Source organism: Pteronotus mesoamericanus, unplaced genomic scaffold (genome assembly GCF_021234165.1).
Source record: "Pteronotus mesoamericanus isolate MK-2021 breed Mesoamerican mustached bat unplaced genomic scaffold, CSHL_Meso_final contig_164, whole genome shotgun sequence".
Lineage (NCBI taxonomy): Eukaryota > Metazoa > Chordata > Mammalia > Chiroptera > Mormoopidae > Pteronotus > Pteronotus mesoamericanus.
Genome location: NW_026555065.1, coordinates 17,766,201 through 17,788,687, shown reverse-complemented (window position 1 = coordinate 17,788,687; position 22,487 = coordinate 17,766,201). Strand labels below are relative to the sequence as shown.

Sequence of the window (22,487 nt, the reverse complement as noted above, 5' to 3'; positions counted from 1 at the left end):
TAATTGTAGTATGGACGTACAATGGAATATTATTCAGCCTTGAAAAAGTGGGGAATTCTGCAATATGCTACAACATGAGTGAACCTAAGGACATTATGCAAAGTGAAATAAGCCATTTACAAAAAGAAAAATATGATTCCACTTATATGAGGTACTTAATGTAGTAAAAATCATAGAAACAGACTGAGAAGTGGGAAGAGAGAATGAGAAGTTATTGTTTAATAGGTATAGAAGTTTTTTTAACAGGATATAAACGTGGTGATATAAAGGTGGTTGCACAACAATGTGAATGCATTTAATATCACTGAACCATACACTTAAAAATGGTTAAGACAATAAATTTTATGTGTGTTTTACCACAGTGAAAATACAAAAGCAAAAACACACAACAACAAACATGCCCAGCACCATATCTGAGACATGGAATATAATAAATATCCATTCTATCCCTCTCCCCCAAAAAAATAAAAAGAGAGAAAAATAGGTAGTCTCCTGAAAGAGTGCAGGTGCTGGGGGAACAGTTAACAGACGGGAGAGTAAAGGTGGCTGAAGTAACTGCAAGTAAGTCCACAGCTCCTGTCCAGGGCCAGTGAATCGAACTTGTTTTGGGTTAAAGCCTTATCTCAGCTGATTTAAATAACCAGCCCCACCTAGCTGAATCTGAAATGTGACTAATTTCTATGCCTGACTACCTTATGTATGGCAAGTGGGAATCTTTTGTAGAACAGATAAATGCCTTGTCCCAGTGTTCTCTAGGAGCAGAAGAAGTTCTAAGTTTATATATATATATAAACTAAGTTTATATATATATATGGAGAGAGAGAGAATTACAATATGCACAATGGCTGGACTTCTTCTGGACACACCATTTTATATATAAAAAAATACATATATTTTTATATATATATAAAATGGTGTGTTATATATAAAAATATATATAAAATGGTATGTCCAGAAGTCCAGCCATCGTTAATATAATGAGAAACTTTGTGTGACATTGATGTAACCTGGAAGCCAAGAAGAGTGGACTGGAATGTGCATGTGTGAACAATGACAACTTCACTTTACTAGTCAGTGGGGAGCGCAGTCACCATTGAGTGAGCATGTGTAGTGGGTACCCACTGTATTCAAAATGACTGAGTGAGCAGGGCAATGAATCTGCATCAAATTTTGCATTAAGCTTGAATATTCCTCCATGGAAACTATTCAGATGATTTCAGAAGGCTGCAGCTATGGGCAACTAGTGACTGACAGCTTCATCACAATAATGCTCCCACTCATGTATCATGTCTCACGCAGAGATGTTGGTGAAACATCAAATCACCTAGGTGACTCAGCCCCTCTACAGCCTAGCTTTTGTGCCCTTCATCTTCTGGCTTTTCCCAAAACTAAAATCACCTTTGAAAGGGAGGAGATTTCAAAACATCAGTGAGATTCAGGAAAATATGAAGGGGGAAGCTGATGGCAATTGTGACAACTGTGTGAGGTCCCAAGGTGCCTACTTTGAAGGGGACTGAGACATCCTTTTCCTATGTACAATGCTTCTTGTATCTTCTTCAATAAATGCCTCTATTTTTCATATTACATGGCTGGATACCTTCTGGATAGAACTTGATATGATACAACCTCAAAGCATTGGCCTAAGTAGCATGACACTTACCTGACTAACAGCATCTGAGGGGTTTTACTAAGGTACCTCCAGTCCCCTTTCTACAATCTGGTTATCTGTTCACCAACCATTTTTATCCCTATTTCAATAGGCATAGTACCTATCCTAGTCTCTAATGAGTCACCCCAGAATCTTGGATGTGACTAAGTAAAAGTCACCAATTGTAAGTATTGCTAAAATAGTAAAAGCAAGTGCTAAGTATAAACACAAACTGGCTCAATCCTTGCAATAACTCCACAACTATTATCCACAACTGCATTTACAGATGAGAAAATTAAGGCAAAGAAAGATTGAGGAACTTGCCAAAGATCACATGATAAGAAATGGCGGGGTCAGGATGGGAATGGAGAATTCTGACTCCAGAGACTTGCTCTTAACCACAGTTTCACACCAAAATCATTCTGTTCAGGCAACTGGAACTCACTTGGATAATTTCTTATAAAACACAAGGAGGACTCATTCAGTCATTGCAATTGGAAACCGTGACAGAACCTGCATGGAGGAATTGTTTGTGCTATCTTACTAATCACCACCATCTTAATGATCACCACATCACGGATGTGAGCCAAGCCTTTCTCTCTACAAAGCTCAAAAACTAGGTTTTATAACAATGCTTCACAAAGGGAGACAAAAAGGTCATTTAGCACTGCCACTGGGAAACTTACCGACAGTTTGATTTCTTCTTGGAACCATTTTCTCACTAGGTAGAAATATTTTCAATAAATCATTGATTGTACTCTCAATTTGCTCGCTTCTCATGGAGAGAAGAGTCTAAGTAATATGTATTATAAGCAAGATGAAATGATCTCAAATAGCATTTTGTAGTTCCAAAATATAAAAATTACCTCTGGAGGATTGTATTTTCTGCACATGCTGAGCAATAGGAGGTAACTAAGAATCATGGGAAATAAGAAGACAGGATTCAATTCATTTAGTTTCAAACAACTAAAGCTCTGCTCACATATTATTGGTAATTGCTGTTGGGTAATACAACTCCCCTTATGAATTAAAGAAAATTTATTTTACTTTCTGTCTAAAAGGATTAATGGTTTACTACTAGTTACTAGTTGATGTAGTACTTAAGGTTCCTCAGGGCTAATGACTGGGCAGGACATACGGTATTATTCCAGGCCAATCATTGCTCAGTCATCTCTTTCAAGGAAGATTCTAACCAATAAGAAGAAGTCTAAGGTTCTGAGCTAAAAGCTGAGTGCCCCATATATGCCTGGGTGATGCTGAAGCAGGTTACGCTTTTTGAGAAGAAGGCTCCAGGTGGTAAGTTAAACATTTCTAAGCAGGGTAAAAACTACACTTAATATTATGTCATAAAGGAGATTCTGAAGTGTGGAGTAAGAGTGAGGTTATCAAGGACTATAAAGAGAAGTGGGATATTCCATAAAAACTGAAGATATAACAGATTCACTTGGGATTTCCCTAGGAAAGTTTATTTGGGAGTTGAAGTTGAAATTTTTTTAATTAAAATAAATAGTTTTAGTAATTTCATAAGAGAGGCAAGGTTTTTTTTATTCATTTATCTTCCTAGAACATTCTTTGAAAAGACAAATTTTAAGGTATAAATAAAAAGATATTATTCTAATAAAAGGATGCTCTATGATGCGGTTATACCATGGATTTTGAAAATGATTATGTTGTCTGTTTATCTGAAAGTCAAATATAAATTTCTCAGTGAAGATTGAGATTATTTCATTAAAGCGAATCAGTGGAGCATGGTTATTCAACCTAAATATTGCATATGGTTTTACTGAAGACTGTGATTTATATCCTTTCCCTGAACACTCATATGTTATTTTAAAGATTTTATAATAGGATTTGTAAAACAGACAAATTTATGAGCAAATCAAACATTTTGAAGGCTAGTGAAAGATCTGGTAATTTAGAGAGACATCGTCTTGACAATATGTTTTTATAAACTAACAAGGATATATTTTTGGAAGATTAAATATTTTAATATTATACTTATCATGTAATGTATATAGGTATCAATCATGAAACATTTTGCAGTTTCAATGTTCAGAACAGAGTTTTAAGCTAAGGATATTCTCATCAGTTTTTACTGTACTAAATCAGTAGTTATATCTTTTCTAATATCATATTAAATCCAACTGCACAGAGTCTAAGCAAATACTACAAACCCAGGTAACATTGTAATGACTCCATTGGAAATTCTGTTTGCTGAAACAGGTCCTCAGTTATTTATTATGAAATTTAATTGTTCAGGTGATCAGGGTTCCTGGACAGGTGATTTTTAATGAAATGAATTTTTAAATTGTATGTCTTCTGAAAGAACAGTTTCTTCACTCCCTCATTGCTATTTAAATAAATACCTTTGAACACTTTTAATTTTCTTTTTCAATAACAGCTTTGAAGAATAATGTGAAGATTGTATAGGAGACAATACATCGAGAATCTACTTACTGCGTGCTTACAGAACAAAAGCCAGGAGCTCCCTAATGTAAACACACTAGTGTTTATTTTGAGGAGGAAATATATACATTTAAAAAAAAAAAACCAGCCACCACCATAAAGTAAATACCTGAGTCCAAAACAAGAATCTAGTTGGAAGATGTCACTAAACAATTCTTCCAGCGTGTTTCTGGACTCAGTACCCAGTAATACCAATCGCTTTCAAGTTAATGTCATAAACGAGAGCCACGAGAGCAGCGCTGCGGCGGACAGCACCGACCCTCCACATTATGAGGAGACCTCTTTCGGGGAGGAAGCCCAGAACAGATGCAGAATCAGCTTTAGGCCTGGGAAACAGGAGTGCTATGACAATTTCCTCCAAAATGGAGAGACTGCTAAAACAGATGCTAGTTTTCATGCTTATGATTCTCACACAAACACATACTACCTACAAACCTTTGGCCACAACACTGTGGATGCTGTTCCCAAGATCGAGTACTATCGCAACACAGGCAGCGTCAGTGGGCCCAAGGTCAACAGACCCAGCCTGCTTGAGATTCACGAGCAACTTGCAAAGGTAAGCTTAAGGGCACAAGCAGGGAACCTCTCTCCTTCCTTCAGGTGATTTCCTGTTCTTTAGCAACATTAGGAATATAAAAGCGTCCAATGAAGAGGTCTATTTCAAACCATCCATCTTACTTACATGCTGTCCCTAGTTTCCAATAAACAGAAAATACACAAAAGTGTTTCACAAATGTTTACTGAGGACCAAGAACTAGAGAATTGACTCTGAAAGTCAGGCAATATGTCCTAGCTTCTTTGCAATTGTAGTCTACTGGATTTACACTTGGTTAAACATGTCAAACAGAATACTAAACTGATTTCACCTTAGGATTAATACCTCTACAACAGCTGTAAAAAAAAAAAAAGAGAAAGAGAGAGAGAGATCGTGGTGCTTGCTGTAGTTAAAGCTGTGGTGCCAGCCTTTAGTTCACATGGGTATTTTTCACATTCTTTAAAGAGACAACAGAGATTTATAAGACTCAGAATTTTATCCCTTCCTCTTCAAAGCTTTGCCTGAGGCTCCCAAGTGCACTTAAGCATGTAAAAGTAACTAAATTAAAGCATAGAAGCAGCAGATGTGCCTAAACTTCTTATTATTTAAGAAATATAGTTAAGGTTCCCAAATTTGCCAAAAAACATGACACAGCACTTTTTCTTATCTGGTAGCAAATCATTTGTAAGCTTTGTAGATTTTTTTCTTCCACATCTTGCTCTAAAATACCCTGATGCACTTTATCTTCTTGTTCTTCTGGAACACAGTTGGGAACAAATATCATTCTTTATGAAAATAATTACTTGCTAAGTAGAATAATTAGCTGTCACATACCCAAATATAGTTTACTCTTGCCCAAGTTTTGAGATAAGGAAAAAAATTGATTGGAACAATCTCTTTCAAATTCATGCATTCATTCAACAATTTTTAAGTTAAATGATTATCCACTCTGGGGATTCTAGGAATACCGATCTCATGAAAGATGCTATAAAGGTGCAAATCTCCTTTTAGCTTCTGCTCATCCTTCTTTTCACAAAGAAACCCATTTCCAAAACTTGTTCCCCTTGGCTGTTTAGGGTTCCCGACTCTGGGGTCCACCATCACAGACTGAGCAACAGGAGGAGCCAGTGCTCTGGACTCCGTGCTGCATCCCCTCCCCACCAAACCCGGCTGTTCTGTGCGCTGTATCGGCAACACTCGGCTGCACGGCTGGCTTCTTTATAGTCATAAGATTTAGACTTTATCTGGGATGTTTGATACTATAATCAAAAGAAGTTAGCAATGTGACAATGCTGGACCAAATGACAGCCCCCATGAAGATTTTTGAGAAGGGAGGCAATTTGAAGCTCCTGAAATCAGACTGAGGTGTCACTTTCATTTTTTATTTGAGGGAAAAGGTAAGGAGAAAAGAAAAAAGAGAGAGGAAAGAGGGAAAAGAAGGCCGAGAGAAGAGGGTACAAAGAGTTTCCAAGATGTGGGAGGGGCAGAAAGAGATTATAAGAGATTTCAATTTATTCTGAAAAGTAAAAAAAGTCCTCTTCAAAAAGACCTGAAATTCTATTCCACCATACTGTATATCAGTACACATTTTTAAAGCTGCATCCTTCATAAAATTGTGATTAAAATGTAAATATTCTTATTCACCCCCTTCCCCAACTTACAACCAAAGAAAATAAAATTTTAACTCCATTAATAGGGAAATGGAATAAACTTACCTTCTTCTTGGGACTGATATCCTGGAGAGAGAGGAGTAGCTTATTTACAGTTTCTAAAGCCATAACATGTAAATCTTTATATATGGTGGGGGGACTCTGAGGGAACATTGCTAAAAGCTATCTGATTCAGTAGGAATGCAATAGCTACACTTGACAGATGTGGTAGCTGTTTGGGATTCAGATTCTTTTTAAAAGATAAAATGAGACTGAGCACTGAACTTTGACTTTTAGCATTTGTCTTCCTCAGATACAAAGACATAGCAAATTAAATAAATTAAAAATTAGGTTTATGTCCTATGCCCTGAAAAATCATTCTGAATTAGTATAGTAATAAGTTACTTTTTATGAACTTGACCCTTAGTATCCAGGGTACTTCATTTTGATTAAATCACACAGAAGTATCCACCTAGCCAATTTGGGAGCAGAATTCAAATACACCCACAGAATCTACAATGGGCACATTCCTATAGCCAGGATCCTTTTAGTACCACTAAAGTTGTAGGGACAAGTCTTTCTCTTCATTTTCTACCCTGTGATATCCTTTGATTGCAGACATTAACAGTCATACATTCTTTGACTCAACTCTTTCTTCCTTGACAGTGAATTTGCTAGTACTATTTCCCCTGCTTTTCCCTGCTTACACCCCCAAATAAAAGATGAAGACCTGCCATGTAATGTAACTATACTGCCACCTCCTTGTAGACTTTGACATTTTTATGTCAAATCACAAGTAGAGCAAACATTATATGGTAATATTAAGATATGTCACAGATTTTGTATGCATAAAAATTGTAAATGATAGTGTTTACTTAATTTTAAAGTAGAAAGTAGTTGACATATTACAAGTTTGGTGATTTTTTCTGTATCCATGATTATATTGCTTTAAAAAGCCACATAAAAATAGTACATTTATATTAAATGGCAGAACATATTTAGTAAGGAGCCACTTGTATTTTGTGCCGACTGTGTTTATAATTTTCAAGTTAGAAAAATTACATGACAAATTTGTCCTAATATATAAAATAGAAATTAAGTTTTGAAAGACATTAAGTCTCTATCTTAAGTGAAACTCTAGCAGTGATAGATATTGACAGAATTTGTAATCTTAATGATTTGAGATCATATTTGAAGAAATCCTTTTCATTTTCTATGTAGTAAAGAGTTAAATGCCTATATTGGTGACTATGAATTAAGGATTTCTGAAAACTCTAATTAAAAGCAGAGAAAAAATATTTCATCCCTTACTTGCTCTACAGTTATACAAGCTACATAACTTCAAATGACCTTTGCAAAATGCTTGTGAATACTAATGTTTATATGAATATAAAGCCTAGTAATTTGCCTCCAGTGGATAGAAACTCAATAATGTTTGTTGGTAATGATTATGATATTTTTCATACTAGCTAATTTTTATTTTAAAATGTTATTTAAAAAGTTAAATATACACTGATCCAATATTTAACAAGTACTAAAATATATGTAATGAAATATCTCTTAAATAATGTAAATTATTGGTTATTCTCTTCAAGGGACTTATTACTGAGGGTTTCTTATAAAACTCTCCTGAAATTTTCTACGCTTATATGTACATATATAAATTGCACTTTGTCCTACACTCTGCTGTTTTCACTAAACAGTATACTGTGGAGATCTTTCCATATCCAAACATGTATAATGATTATTATATATCTAGCAAAGATTAATCTAGTATTTTTACTGTGTAAAACTAATCCCTTTTTTAGTATCCAGCCTAATTCTTATAGCTGCCTTTCCAACTCCTTTTCAGCCTTACTACCAACCATTGCTGTTAGCATTTCAGAAAAAATATAATTACAAGGGAATCAGGAAAATATATAGCCTTTCTATCAAAGTCAGTGTTCTGATGTCATTGACATAAATTATCTATGAAAAGTGTGAAATATTACAAAAATTAAAATGGAAATATGCTTAGGAAGCCAACTGTTTTAAAATTGACTCAAAACAAAAACAGCAGAATGACTTCACATTTGGGTCATTAGGTTGTTAACAACTAAAGAAATTTATGAATAAAAGCATTAAGTATAATTCTGATATACATAATAAACATTTTATGTATCAGGCGCGATGCTCACACCTAACAAAATCTCATTCAATCCTTATAATAACTTTTCAAGTTAGGTCCTACTATTATTTTTATTTTATAGATGGTGAAAGTTTTATAAAATCCTGTGGACCGTAGAAGAGACAACAATCATTTAGAGAACTCACACTTCCAAGGTCAAGAAGCAAAGGTCATGTGGCTAATAAGTTGAACCCATGCATACCTCACTCCGGAGTCCATGCCCTTTATAACCTTATTTTGTCCTCAGCCTACTCTCCCATAGTTCTTTGCCTCAGCTCATTCCATGGTGACAGAAAGTGGTGGAGCCCAGACACAAAGGAGAAATTGCACCTCAGTCTTGATGGGTTCAGCAGGAGATCCCCATTCCTTATTTTGGGACTGTTTCAAGAGATTATGGTGCTTTCCCTGCAGAATTAATTGTAGGTCTCAATTTTCATTATCATTATCAAAGCATTTATTAGCCACTTATTTACAAGAGCTGCTGTATAAAGTGTTAAAGAGGTTTGACCTCTACTCTCTAAAATTTTATTTTATAAGTCAAATGGCATTGCTATGGGTAGAAATAAAGGATATGTAGTTAACAAGGATTAAACTATGTAAGTATGTAGAAATGCTTATCTTCTAAAAAAGGACAAACAAAATATACAAATGTTTTCTCTAGAAAGTAATTTTTTCTAAAGTGTTTCAAAGTTCAAATTGGGAACTTTTTAGCATTCAAATTGGGGATAATAGAAATATTACTGAGACAAATAAAATAGACATTAAAATTGAGACAATAAATTCCTTGAAGGCCAGTGATGACCAGAAGCTACCCTTAAAACATTTATAGGAGTAAAATTCTGCAACTAAGGCCTCATTCTCACACCTGTTAGAGTTTTTAGGACCCAAGGCCACACTTGAGAGCTCTCGCTATTAAAAATGCTCTGTGAAAACAAACAAGAAATATTAATTTCCCTTTATAAATAGTTTTGTGATAGATGGTGAGTAGAGTGGGAGTTCCTTTAAAGTACACTTGGAAAATGTTAAGAATCATTTAATCTCATTTTCTTATTGTGGTTTATCATGGTTATCACATATAGTTACATTTTGGCCCAAGTTATCAAAAATATGTCAATTTGCATGTGAGCCATGTGTTTTCAGATATAGTAAAAATGTTGTGATTATAAATTATACCATTGGTTTATAATAACTTTTAAAACAAGAAAAAACACCCTCTTGTTTCCTTTTTCAAATTTTATTTTTATTTATAGTTGACTGTATTACATTAATTTCAAGTATACAACATAGTGATTAGATACTTACATACCTTAAATGTTGACCACCAGGGTGTCACCATACATTTATTATACTATTATTGACTATGTACCCTATGGTATTACATACCCGTAACTAATTTTACAACTAGCAGTTTGCATTTCTTAATCCCTTCACGTTTATCACCCACCCTTCTCACCCTCCCATCTGGCAATCATCAGCTTGTTCTCTGTGTCTGTGAGTCTGTTTCCGTTTTGTTTTATTTTCATAGTTTAAAATGCTCTCCTTTATCACAAGGGCTAGAAATGTACAAACATAATAATATTGATCATTCAGATATAAAATATAAGTATAATCATATATATATATTATTTTTTTAATGAACCTTAGGGGTTATCTGGTCCTTCCTGGAATTAGTTTTAAAACAATCCAGTGGCAGCAGTCTGAGAGGCGTAGGTGGAATAAAATTGGCCATATGTTGATAATTGTTGAAGGTGAGTGATGGGTACATGAGATATATTATTCTTCCTACTGTTGCATAGGTTTAAATACTTCAATAATAAAAGAAAGTTTAAAACAATGAGGAAGGTATCATGTACATATAAATATTTATGGAACAACTTCTCAGTAGTGTTCTTAAATTTCTGCTATCCCTAGATGACAGGCTAAAAACTTGAAAACATGTATCTAATTAGAACTTACAGAATAAATACGTTTGTTTTGGTTTTTTTTTTCGCTTACCCCTTAGTCTGTATGTGGCTGAAGCTTTACTAGTTTATCAGTTTTAGTTGGGCAAAGGTTTTTATCAAATGGTCTTACTTTTTTTTCCTTTTTTCTTTCTAAGTCACTTTATTTTGTCTTCTCTGAATACTTAATGCAGAGGTAAAAACTCTTAGTAAATAAATAATCATTCCCTAAAGCTATGCAATTTAAAATGCATTTATGAAAGGTTGTGGGTCATCATTTATGATAATGGAGTGTGAACAAACAAATTAATTCAAAAGATATAGGAAAAAACTGGTTTCATGCAGCAATCATAAAATTTTTATTAGTCTTTTAGACTTTGGTCCCAAGAACATGCAGCAACCAGGAGTCTGCTTGCCACTAGTTATAGCTCACAGCCACCAAGTCCCCAGAAACCCTGCACCCGCAGTCTTGTTCAGTACTTGGATGATAAAGGTGACTTTATAATTGCTGTTTGGGCTCGCAAAAGATGCATTTATTAAGAAGTGAAACCAAGTTTTGCTTTAGCATGTCAGAACAGGAAGATGGCAAACATAGAAAAATTATTTTGTGTTAGAGTAAACTACTTCAAAGTAAGATTTTCAGAAAACCCAGTGGATTTACCCTCATTTGCAGTATCCAGGAAAGGTTAAATAACGTGCTGGAGGACATACCCCAAATTAATTGCATAGCCAAAACTAGATTCCACATCTTCTAATTTATATGGCGCAACGATGTTTCAGCTCCCACATGATAGTGAGCAATGGAAATGCATTCTGTACTTATACATTTACTATCAGGCCTTTACAGTCAATAGAAGAAATCTATGCATTTGAGGTTTTTTCCCCCCTCTAAGGTATAAATATATTTAAAACTTTGAAACCCCAGCAGGTTGAATATATTTACTTAAGGGAGGGTTAGACATCTTATATTGACTCTATTTTTGAAGAGTTAAGAAAATTATTGCCTTACTAATTTCCATATATGAGTATTTCCCTGACATGCCTTATAGAATATTCTTTTTGCTTTATATTATGATGTCTAAGTGATAAATTGAAGAATTGTTGAACATGAGTAGAAGGGCATCGATCAGATAGAAATGTTCATTTAAGGAGTAATGTTAACTATCTCTTCACCCTTTGGGCTACTTTGTAAGATGTTTTTTGCAGGAATTAGCATTCTCATTCATCCATATCTATGGGTCACAGTTACCTTCAGAGTTCATCAGGGAGCAGAGCAATTTCCTGGACTAAACACTCAAGTTCAGGTTTAATCATAAAACATGGGTTTTATTCCCAAGACAGCCTTTATAAAGCAAGTGATTAAGGCTTTGTCTCATGGGATCCCCAATTAATCCAGGGAAAGGAAATTGCCTCCTCCTTGAATGAGTAGCTGCTGATGGTCTGGCTATGGGTATTTCTTTTTCCCCCAAAGCATATTAACATTTAAATAACAATTTTTAAAATTAATTTATTTTCTAATTATAGTCACATGCAGTATTATATTACTTACACTGTACAATATAGTGATTAGACATTTATACACCTTATAAAAGAATCACCCATCAACACCATATATAGGTGTTACAAATGTTATTACAATATTCCTCGTTACATACTTTATAACCCCGTGACTATTTTTATAATTGGTAATTTGTACTTCTTAATCTGGCCATGGGATCTTGATTAACTAGAATACTGACAATTTTTAAAGTTTTTTCTCAAGTCAATAAATGAATCTCCTAACCAAATAATCTCTTCAACATTCATGGACATTTTAACACATTTCTCAATTCCCTTCTTTCACCAACTTTCCAACTGTGGAAAATGAAAGTTACAATTGACCTACTCAGCCTCCTTATGTGTGTAGAATTTTTTAGAGAAAAGTTGAATTTTTAATTGACTGGAGAACCATCTTAACTGTTTCATCATCTGCAATTGGTTATATTATATAGACGTGTGTCATCTGATATGCTAGCCACATGTCATATGTGGCTATTGAGCATTTAAAATATGGATAGTCCATATGGAGACGTGCTGTTAGAGTAAAGTACACACCAGGTCTCAAAGACATAGTGTGAAAAAAAGAATGTAAAATATCTCATTAATATATTATATCAGTTATACATTGAAAGGATACTATTTTATATAGATTCTATTAACTAAATTATATTATTAAGATGGTCTGTGATTCAGGGTCCTCCTGCCAGGTGAGGTGCTATAACAATGAATATTTACATTGCAAATATTAAAAATATGATATTCTATAGAAATTAAATATACATTTTAAATTTAAGATTCCACATCTGAACCCATTCTTTTTTACTAATTTCTTTTTACTTTTTAAAAAGTAACTGCTGAAAAATTGTGAATTACATATATAACTTGCATTTGTGGTTGGTATAGGTTCTGCCCTACTAGTTCAGCCTCCATTTCAATGGACTTTGTTTATTCGAATCTTATACTGATGTGAATATATGATATCAGCTGCCAATTATCTGTGCAAATCGGGACTTAAGGATGCTTAATTAAGATATACCTCAGGTAATTCAGAACTAAATTTAAATTATCAGTTTGTGTCCTTTGTTGTTCAACTTTTTTCCCCAATGCTGTTGTAAGATAATAAAATAATCTGGCTTGGGATGTATCCTTTTCTTTCTCTTTCTTAATGTGCCCTGCACAGAGGAAACAGTGAGAAATGCAGTCATTTCTCAACAGGGAAGGAAGAAAAAGGAAATAGAAAGCAAGAATGGATAAAAAGCTAAGTTATCAGCTAACAGATAGAGATCAGGTGGCCTTCAGGTTCACTTTATGGATGCAGTGCTGTTTATCGATGGCCCACTGGACTGGCACTGAGGAGGAGTAACCAACTTCCAACTTCCTTCAATTTGTTTGACATGCAATGACTCCTATTGCATTGGATTACATTCACTACCCAAGTGTCACACTAGTATCATGAAAAAAGTCTTATGGGAGAACAAAGTTGGAGGAAATCCTTACTTACAGAGAGAGGTAAAAAAAAAAAATGCTGGAGAAAGTAGACAAAGAGTAAGAGTCAGTTAGAGTAAACAACACAAATCGGGGTGAGTGAACAATGAGTAGACTAATGATACACCAAAGCAAAAAGCAGCAAGAATCCTTGAGCATGGCAAGGGCAAGTGAACTTCCACCATCCCCAGATAAGGTTCTTATAATAAGGACTGAGTATTTATTTCATACCAGTTCCATTTTAGAGGGGGGGGAAATGCCCTTGTCCAAGACCTATTAGCTAGTAATATCAGAACGCATCATTCTGGGCTTAAATCACTTTTAAAACATTTAAACAAAATAAAGTTGTTCTCTAATAATGGTAATTAAATGTTGCATTGAAAGACTTCCCCGATTGTCTCAAAACCCTTCCTGGGAAAGATTGCTTTGGGAAATACACTGGGGTGTAGTCTAACCATTAATGAGTTGGATAGGTGTCAAATAGGCTAAATCAAGTGGATGCATCTGAAATTAATAAAAGTCATACCTTAAAGAGAAATTAGGGAGTTGTTCTTGAGACAAACAGAGGTGTTTTCTCCCCCACTGAATTTATAGACTTCCTACTGATGAGGAAGTTCTTTTTGAAAATTAGGCCACAGGGAAAATAAATAACTAAAGGTCTAACCTTTTGTACACTACTTATTTCTACTCAGCCTATTTTTCTAATCATGAGACTTCTCTCCTTCTGTACAATACTAATAGCACAGCCAACAGTTCCCGGGCAAAGGCATATCTCATCTGAAAGAAAATTTTTCTACAGAAATAGCATTCTTGTAGCCATGTGGTACCTTTATATGTTTTTCTTAAAAATATAATAAAAACATCTATATTCTTTCACTGAACCTTCTTAAAGATATTCTGATGTGAATTGATAAGTTTTATCATCATTATTTTATGAGTAAAATGAAGCCCAGAGAGTATGATGGAAGGAAGGCCAGGTACTCAATAATACAAGGAAGGTTAACTTTCAGGCTCTCTTACCAACCCTTCTCAAAGGCCCTCATTTACTTGTGATAGGCTTTCCTTTCTTCATTGCATCCCATCTTTTTTCTTTTTCCTTTTGTGCTCTCAACAAATCCAATTCTGGCCATTATTCTAAGGTCATATTCTCACTGGTAGAGCTGCCCAGGCTCCTTCACCACACCTGCAGTCTTGGTGCCTATCATCACTCAGCTTCCCAGGGCAAAAGTTAAATTACCTTATTAAAATGTCTATGATTTTTTTTTTGATCTCTAAGTTTATGCCTATTGTTTTGATTGGCTCTGAAATTTTTAAGGAACTGTGTGTTTATTGACCATGAACTGTGTTTTTGCTCTCTGTAAAAATGCAGAATGTGGCAGTGGCCCCAGGTTCGGCTGACAGGGTTGCTAATGGAGATGGGATGCCTGGAGATGAACAAGCTGAAAACAAGGAGGAAGAAGATAAATCCGGTGCTGTGAAGTTTGGATGGGTGAAAGGTGTGCTGGTGAGAAAGCTCCTATGTTTACAAATGAAAGTTATCCGTTCAATGTTCTAGTAGACGGAGTGTTAACAAGGCCTGAAGCCAGAGTTACAAAGGCTTGGGTTTTGCCCCACTCTCACTTCTCATGTCCTTTCAATGTGCCTTCGATTCACAGGTAAGATGCATGCTCAATATCTGGGGTGTCATGCTCTTCATTCGTCTCTCCTGGATTGTCGGGGAAGCTGGAATTGGTAAGCACTTTTTCCTCTCTTGTATAATTTTTGATGTAAATTATAAGCTCAATAAGCAACTTGTGTTCATCATTAATGTGGAATATGATCTGAAGGTCACAGAAGAGCATTTGAGCTCTTTTACTTTTCCTCTTAGACCATGTTTGTCAGAGAGGAAAGGTGAAGCATTAACCCCCGGGAGACTGGAATTTTCCAGCTTGCCAACCAGATAGATGCTCAGGGAAATATTTCTATATTTTCATAGAGTTTTAGGTGTACAGGTATATACGTGTACATTCATTTTAAATACTAGTATTCATATTTGGAGACATACTGACATTTATCAGAGTATCCCCTTTATGATTATTGGCAAAACTTCACTAAGTAAAAATAACTTGTGGAAAACAGGTGAAAATGTGACCTGACTAATAAAAATGCTGAATTGTTGAACACTTTCCAAAGAAAATAATTGTATTACTTTCAGTTATCAGCAGTAAGGAAAAAAGGTTAACAAAATATTGCCACATAGAAGCTTAAAAGGATAGATAAAATGACTGAGATAATGTATATAAGTCTTGCTAATTTTTCTAAATGGAAAATTGATGATGTTGAAATTATTATGAGTGATTATTTAATGTTTTCAAATATTACATTCTATTTAAAGTATTATTTCCTGTGGCAAATCTTTTTATTGAGAGTGTATTAATAAAATTTTTTTGAAAAATTTATTTGAATTTTATCAAAGTTCCTGACTTAATGTGATAAAAACTAATGGTGTTCTACTCTCTGTATGGAAAATACATTATGGATTTACTCTGGGGGGAAGACTTATAAATCATTGGCATCAAAAACATACAGATTTGGATGTGTTTTCAGATACTATTCCAGAATATATCTCAATTCACATTTAAAAGGTACTCGGCCATTATTTACTGCCTTCGTTCTTCAAAACACATTTCAGGATCACCAGAAGACTAACTCAGGAAAAGAAAGGGCTGGGTTGTAAATTGAAAAACTGGAACCAGTTCCCATAGTTTCTCCATGTTTCATGTTTGGCAACTGCTAGGTTCCTGACAAAGGGCTGCTTGCTGGCTTTATGATGCATATCAAATGAATGCTTACAGCCACAGGGTCCAAAATAAGTATATGCCGGTCCATGGAAAATCTGCATCTTAATATTGCCAAGTTTTTGCTCCAGGGTTTCATGCAAAATTAGGTTTTTAAGGGCAGTTTAGTAACTTATTGAGATCATCAAGAAACATTACTTTGTTTGGAGGTGTGAACATAGCCAAGGGCAAGAGTAATTCTTTTTAATGCAACTTATTTAACATCCATATGTTTGCACAATAATCTGAACTTTAATCAGATCTTACATTACTCTTCACAGGCAATCCAGTTTCATGTTCACTGCAAAACCATAAAATCTGAAGAATCCTATCTTCTGCTAAACTGTTTCTTATGTTTTCAGACATCAGTGTTGTTTTAATAAGGACCTTTTCTTTAAGTAGTTTGATCCTACTTTAGAAGAGAGTAGAGTTCTAACTAAATGGGGATTAAGTCTTGCGCTACCCCTTCCTTTGAACGGTGGAGTTTTTTCTTTTGTTTCTCAGAAAATAGACTTCAGTGAGTAATAGAAACTTATTACCACTCTTACTCAGTTTTACTGGCCTTTGCTCTAAACTTAAAGCTAAATGAGTTCATTAAGTCACCACCTGGGTCCCGTTGGAGTCCTCTTTATTGGGAAAGAAAAGAAACAATGCAAGTAGTTTCTTTTTGCTTTGGGGATAATTTGGGGTTTCCCATAAACATAACCATCAGGTAGGGAAGAAGTGTGTGAAAAGCAGGTGCAACCTGAAACAGGTCATTTATACTTTGTGAGTTTTATTTTCTCATCTAAAAATTAGGGAGCTGGATTAATTGTTTCCCAATTAATTCTTTGAAGATGATTCTAAAGAACATTGCTGAATAGGCAGACACACACAGGCTGAGGGTAGTGAAATTTTCAGTGGGATGCATAAGAATTACCTAGAAAATTAAGTTATAAAACTGTAGAATCCAGGGTTTTACTTTGAAAGATCCAAACTCAATATGTCTGGACATTTTTAATAAGCACCCCGGCATTTCCTGAAGCAGGAGGTTCTAGGACGGTACTTTGAGAAAATTGTGAATTGAATGGTCTCTAAGCTGCCTTTTACACTAAGATTTCATGTTTGTGAGAGAGAAGCAAATATCTTGCTGTTTAAATGTATAAAATGTGTTTCGGAGTTTAATATGATTTGTGGAAATGTATGCAATGCCAAAGGATAAATTAAGAATTGTTGAAAATATAGAGGCAGGAGTAGGGAAATAATAAAATCAGAGTTGGTTTAATGCCCTGAAATGCAAACTGTATGGTTCTGTACAGTTGCTAGGGTGAGCTAAACATTTGATATCAAACTTACTCAAAACAAAATGAAGAGAAAAATGATGTGCAAAAGATCATAAGAAGTCACTTTTAGGGATACAAAGAACTGAGGTCACATAGTGCTGTAGAGGTGATTCTCACCCCAGGATTCCTGCAATAGATGTGAAGAATTTAGTGCAACTATTTCTTTCACCAGACTTTCAAGAGTGTCTAGGGCCAAACCTATATGGTCCCGATTTGCATGTTGTGCCCACACTTAACCTCTTGCTACTGCACTTTAACCTATAAAATAGCCTAGAGATTTCTGCTAGAGCCAGAATATAGCTGAAAGCATCAAAAGGGCCAGCCTCCAGTACCTCATTCCCATTTCTGTCTTTAATCTCCTTAGATTTCCCTTTCTCCCAGGAAATGTCCAGAGAGATCACAGCCTCTCCTGACTGATTATCTTTCCAATCATTCTCGGAACAAGAGAGACTGCCAATATTTATGGAGAATCCATTTTATGTCAGAGATCATACAAAACAGACCCAGACAAAAACATTCTGCCTGGTGCCATGGTGATTTCAGTGCCTGTGACCCCTCATTTTCTCCCTGAATTCTGGGTCAGCTTTCAATGAGGAGGATATTATAGCAAAAGAAAACTGTTTTCCCTCTACCCATATTAGGCTCATTGGCTAGACCTCCATAAATTAGACTGAGAGCAGACAGGTTAACAAGAGAAAAACAATCCAAAGTTTACTAACATGTGAAGTGTATATACACATGAGAAGACTCAGCAATGAGTAACAAAGTGGTGGTTAGAATTTGGGCTTATACATCATCTTAAGAGAATGATACAATTTTAGAGAAGTATGTCAAAGGGAAAGGACTGAGTTTCTAGGGTGACAAATTGTGGGAAGGCAAGTATATGGGGGAACTAATGGAAGATGAGGAAAGTTTGTTATGTTTCTCTGGTATCAATTCCAGCTTATAAGGGTCTAGAATTGTCTCTGGTGCCTTTAAAAACTTATGTTCTGTTTTTAGGCAAATATAGGAAGGTATCTACTTCTCAATTGTCTTTAGCTCAAAATAATCCTTAGCTAAAGGTACCCTTACCTTCCTTTAAATTTTGGCTTACCACTCTCTCTCTTTCATAATTATTGGCTTCTATACCATAAGATTCTTAAGGGAAGCTTTTTTTTTTTCTATTTCATTTTATTTGCTCCTTGCGCTTCTCATGTTACCTAACGCATAGCTGGATATACAGTTGGTTTTAAATAAACAATAGTTATTATAGCTACTGTGGATCTGATTTAAAAAAAAAAAAGTGCTGCTACTTGTGTACTGTATGCTGTGCACTGTGCTAGCCACTTACCCATGCATTCTTTCTAATTTTATTGCCATTTTTGACTCAGAAAATAAGTAACTTGTCAGAGGTCACACAGCCAGGGAGTGAAAGTAGTTCAATTTGATTCTCTCCACATTACTTACCTGCCAAATGAACAATTTGCTATATTGTATGTAATTTTCCACTCCTGCACAATCAAATGTACATAAAAAATAGATACCTGAAAAGAGGAACATTTACTCTTTAGTCATGTTAACAGTTGAGTATTGTGTAGACGAATTATTATGTTTATAGGTGTCTTTAGAACTTTGTCATCACATTAAATTTTGACCAGCCATCATTGCTTAGTTGTGTGCAACTTCGCACTCCACATCTTAGCTCTTGAGTTTCAAGGATCTGTGCTGCTATAGGCAGAAAACTTTACAGCCAAGCACTTACTCTGTGGTGATTTTTAAGCCAACTCATTAACTCAAATGTGGTCCTTTGGTGATTACCCTAGACTTGCTGGCTTTTATATAAACGATCTAATGGATTGTTCCACCGATTAATTGCCTTTGTTTTTCCTCTCTCAACTGAGGTCTTGGTGTGATTATCATCGGCTTAGCCGTGACAGTGACTGGTATCACTGGTTTATCCACCTCTGCTATTGCTACAAATGGATATGTCAGAGGAGGTAATTAAACTTGTGACCCGCACGATCATTTGTAAGGTGAAAGCAACACAGGCTCACATAGTTCACCACTGACCTTTCTGGAGTGTTTTAAAAGGTAATCCTAGTTGGTTCCTTACTCCCCCCGCCCCAGGCAAGAGAAATGGAAGAAGAATGGTGAAGGATTTAACCTTTGTCAACCCCCAACTTTCTCATTCAGGTTCCTTTCGAGTAAGAGAGAAGGTCAAATGTCATGTTTTCTCTTTTCACAGCCAGGGTAGTTTCTCTCCCAGGACACCAGCGTAAGTCAACTTTTCCTTTCCAGGGCTGCAGTTCAGATTTTTACTTTTGGAAACCATCCTTCATCCTAATGAGCGGTCTTCCGACTTGATCTGTATGCCAGGCAAACCTGTTTCTCTTTAGCACAAAGGAACTCCACTGGGGCCCAAGGCTTGGACATAAAAACTTGAATTAAAGGCAGTATAGTTTGTGGCAATAGGGAATCCAAGGAAGAAAAGTAAAATATAATATCTTTTATCTTTCATTGCTGACAGGTCTTGGAGTTCTCATAATTCTTCTTTCCACCATGGTAACTTCTATTACTGGGTTGTCAACTTCCGCAATAGCAACTAACGGGTTTGTTCGTGGAGGTAAAATTTCTAAAATATCTAATGCTCTCATCACTTGCTACGGGTAGGCAAAACTTTTTATATACTTTTGTTTTGATGGGAACAAGAAAGTAGCCCAGTGTTCTTGAAGGCTGGCTGACTGCCGGGATGAGCTGGATGCCTAAGGTAACATAACGTACTGTGAGTATAGTCCTGGTTCACTCTGGTCAGCTGTGGTCTCCTTTCTAACTGACCTTTCCAGCACATTGCAGGTCCCGGTGGTAGGATGTTCACATTTCTTGGGTAAACATTTCATTTTTCAGATGAGTCTGCATCCCTCTTGCCTGGCGTTCCTTGGAAAATGATGCCTGGACATGGCCTCAATTTTAAAGTTTAGTACATTTCAGGTGTTTCCTAGACCTTCATGGAATGGGCTTCTTTAGAACATTCCAGGTTTTGCACGGGGAGACGGATCCTTCCATGACGAGAGTTAGACTGCTGCCTCCTGAAGTACTGAGGACTTCGTGAAGTCCTGGAGCCAAACACTTTTCTTGGGGGATTTTGCAGGTCTTGGAGTCATCATCATTGGCCTGAGTGTGGTAGTGACAACACTCACAGGTATCTCTATGTCTGCCATTTGCACAAATGGAGTAGTAAGAGGAGGTAAGCCAATTCATTTACTTATGACTGCAGGCTTTGGTTACGTGGTAATGTCTAGAGTTGGTTTAATGTTGGAAATAAAAATTGTATATTGCTCATTAGTTTCCAAAGATTTAAAATAAAACAAAAGAACCCAAAAGGCAAGGAGTAAGGCAAAATTCTTCTCAACTAATGTTAAGAGATCTCCAGAAAAGACTTCTTCAACCCATTTCCAGTGAGTAAACATGTTTATAAAGTAGAGCGTGACCAGGTGTCTAGAAAGAAGGCATTTCTTCGAGCCGTGGACCAGCCCTGAGGGCCATCTCCCAGGTACCCTCAGCGCGGGCCTTCCCCGGTGCCATGGCCAACACTGCTGACACTTCCCGCTCAGTCAGTCCTCAGCGCTCGCCCCAGCACTCAACTTCCAGTGGCCAACAGCCATGAAAGATCTTTAAAAAGAAAAAAAAACAAAACAAAGAGTTTATTTCAGATCGCCCAGGGCCAAACGGGCCTAAGTGGAAAATGAAGTGGGTAAAGTTGATCCATGTGCTAATTTCCTTTCTTTTCCCTTCCCATTCTGCTTTGGTCCTTCAGGGTCTCTACTTGGGTATCTTACCCAGGTCTCCCACCCAAGGCCTTTAAAGCACCATCCTATCGACAACACACCTCTCTCACAATTTTCTGCCTGTCGCAAAATCTCATTTTGACCAAGCTTAAGTAACTGGCTAGCCAATTTATTTAATGTAATCTGGGCAAAGGAAATAATGGGGATTTGCCCTGCTTAGATAATAGGTTACATTTTTAAAGAGGACTTTGACCCCTAACCCATGAGTTACTACAGTGGAGGAAATGTCTTTTCAGGAAAAGATCATTTTGATGTATTTTCGTTTTTTTTTACTTTTTTAATTTAATCTGCATTGTAATTTTTTTCCATTACCATTTAGTTCCTCCCCCGCCTGCAACCACCACACTGTTGTCCATGTCCCTGAGTCCTGTTTCCTTTTTGCTCAATCCCTCTGTCCCCTAACCTCCACCCCCACCACTAGCTGTGGATATGTTTGTTCAATGTCATTTCCCTACCAATCCCGTCCACCTCAAACACTAGCTTGGTATAGGAAGTTATTAATTTACTCTTCCCGTGATAACATCTAGTTATCCAGGCCTCTCAACATCTAGTCCTTTTTACCGTCACTGACGTGCTCTCAGTGCCCTCTGAGCAGTTAACCAGCCCAGCTCAGTCTTTCATGTGCACGGAGATACAGCCATATGTAGAGCTACCTTTTCAAGGTCCAAGGGAGAAGCAATTGCTCTAGGTTCTCCCTCCCTTTCTTCCCATTTTTCACCTACACACACACCATGCCTTCTTGAGCTAAAAACATTTTTTAAAAGTCTGATTTATTAGAGAGGATAATACAAAGCACTATACGTGTACCTTTTTTATAGAGCAAATATGTACCAGAAAATTATAACAGAAAGGAAGCTAGAATAAAAATGACAAACTTCACCCACTTCATTTTTTGCCTAGGCCTGCCTGTTTTTAGGAATTTCAGATATAAAATTTTACTTCAGTTACATTATTGATCTGAACTCTCCAATGAATTTTTGTAAAAGACAAAGCATTGTTGGTAAAGTTTGCTGTATTCTTATCTGTAACATTTGTGTATAATTAGGTTTCAATAAATTGGGTCTTACTAAGTCAGGATAGTTCTATTGTAGATTAT

At 36.0% G+C, this 22,487-nt stretch overlaps 1 protein-coding gene across 2 annotated transcripts in view; it reads left to right on the top strand.

The window, feature by feature from the left end:
- Positions 1–4,253: 4,253 nt before the first annotated feature.
- Positions 4,254–22,487, top strand: part of SLC12A1 (solute carrier family 12 member 1) — an 80,813-nt gene continuing 62,579 nt past the window's right edge. The window contains exons 1-4 of one of the 2 annotated variants that reach the window (XM_054564873.1): positions 4,254–4,670; positions 14,799–14,933; positions 15,085–15,160; positions 20,074–20,169. In XM_054564873.1, the coding sequence (XP_054420848.1) occupies positions 4,254–4,670; positions 14,799–14,933; positions 15,085–15,160; positions 20,074–20,169 (724 nt within the window). Of the gene's footprint in view, positions 4,671–14,798; positions 14,934–15,084; positions 15,161–19,447; positions 19,544–20,073; positions 20,170–22,487 lie in introns of both variants that reach the window. The other variant, XM_054564879.1, reaches the window with a different exon arrangement.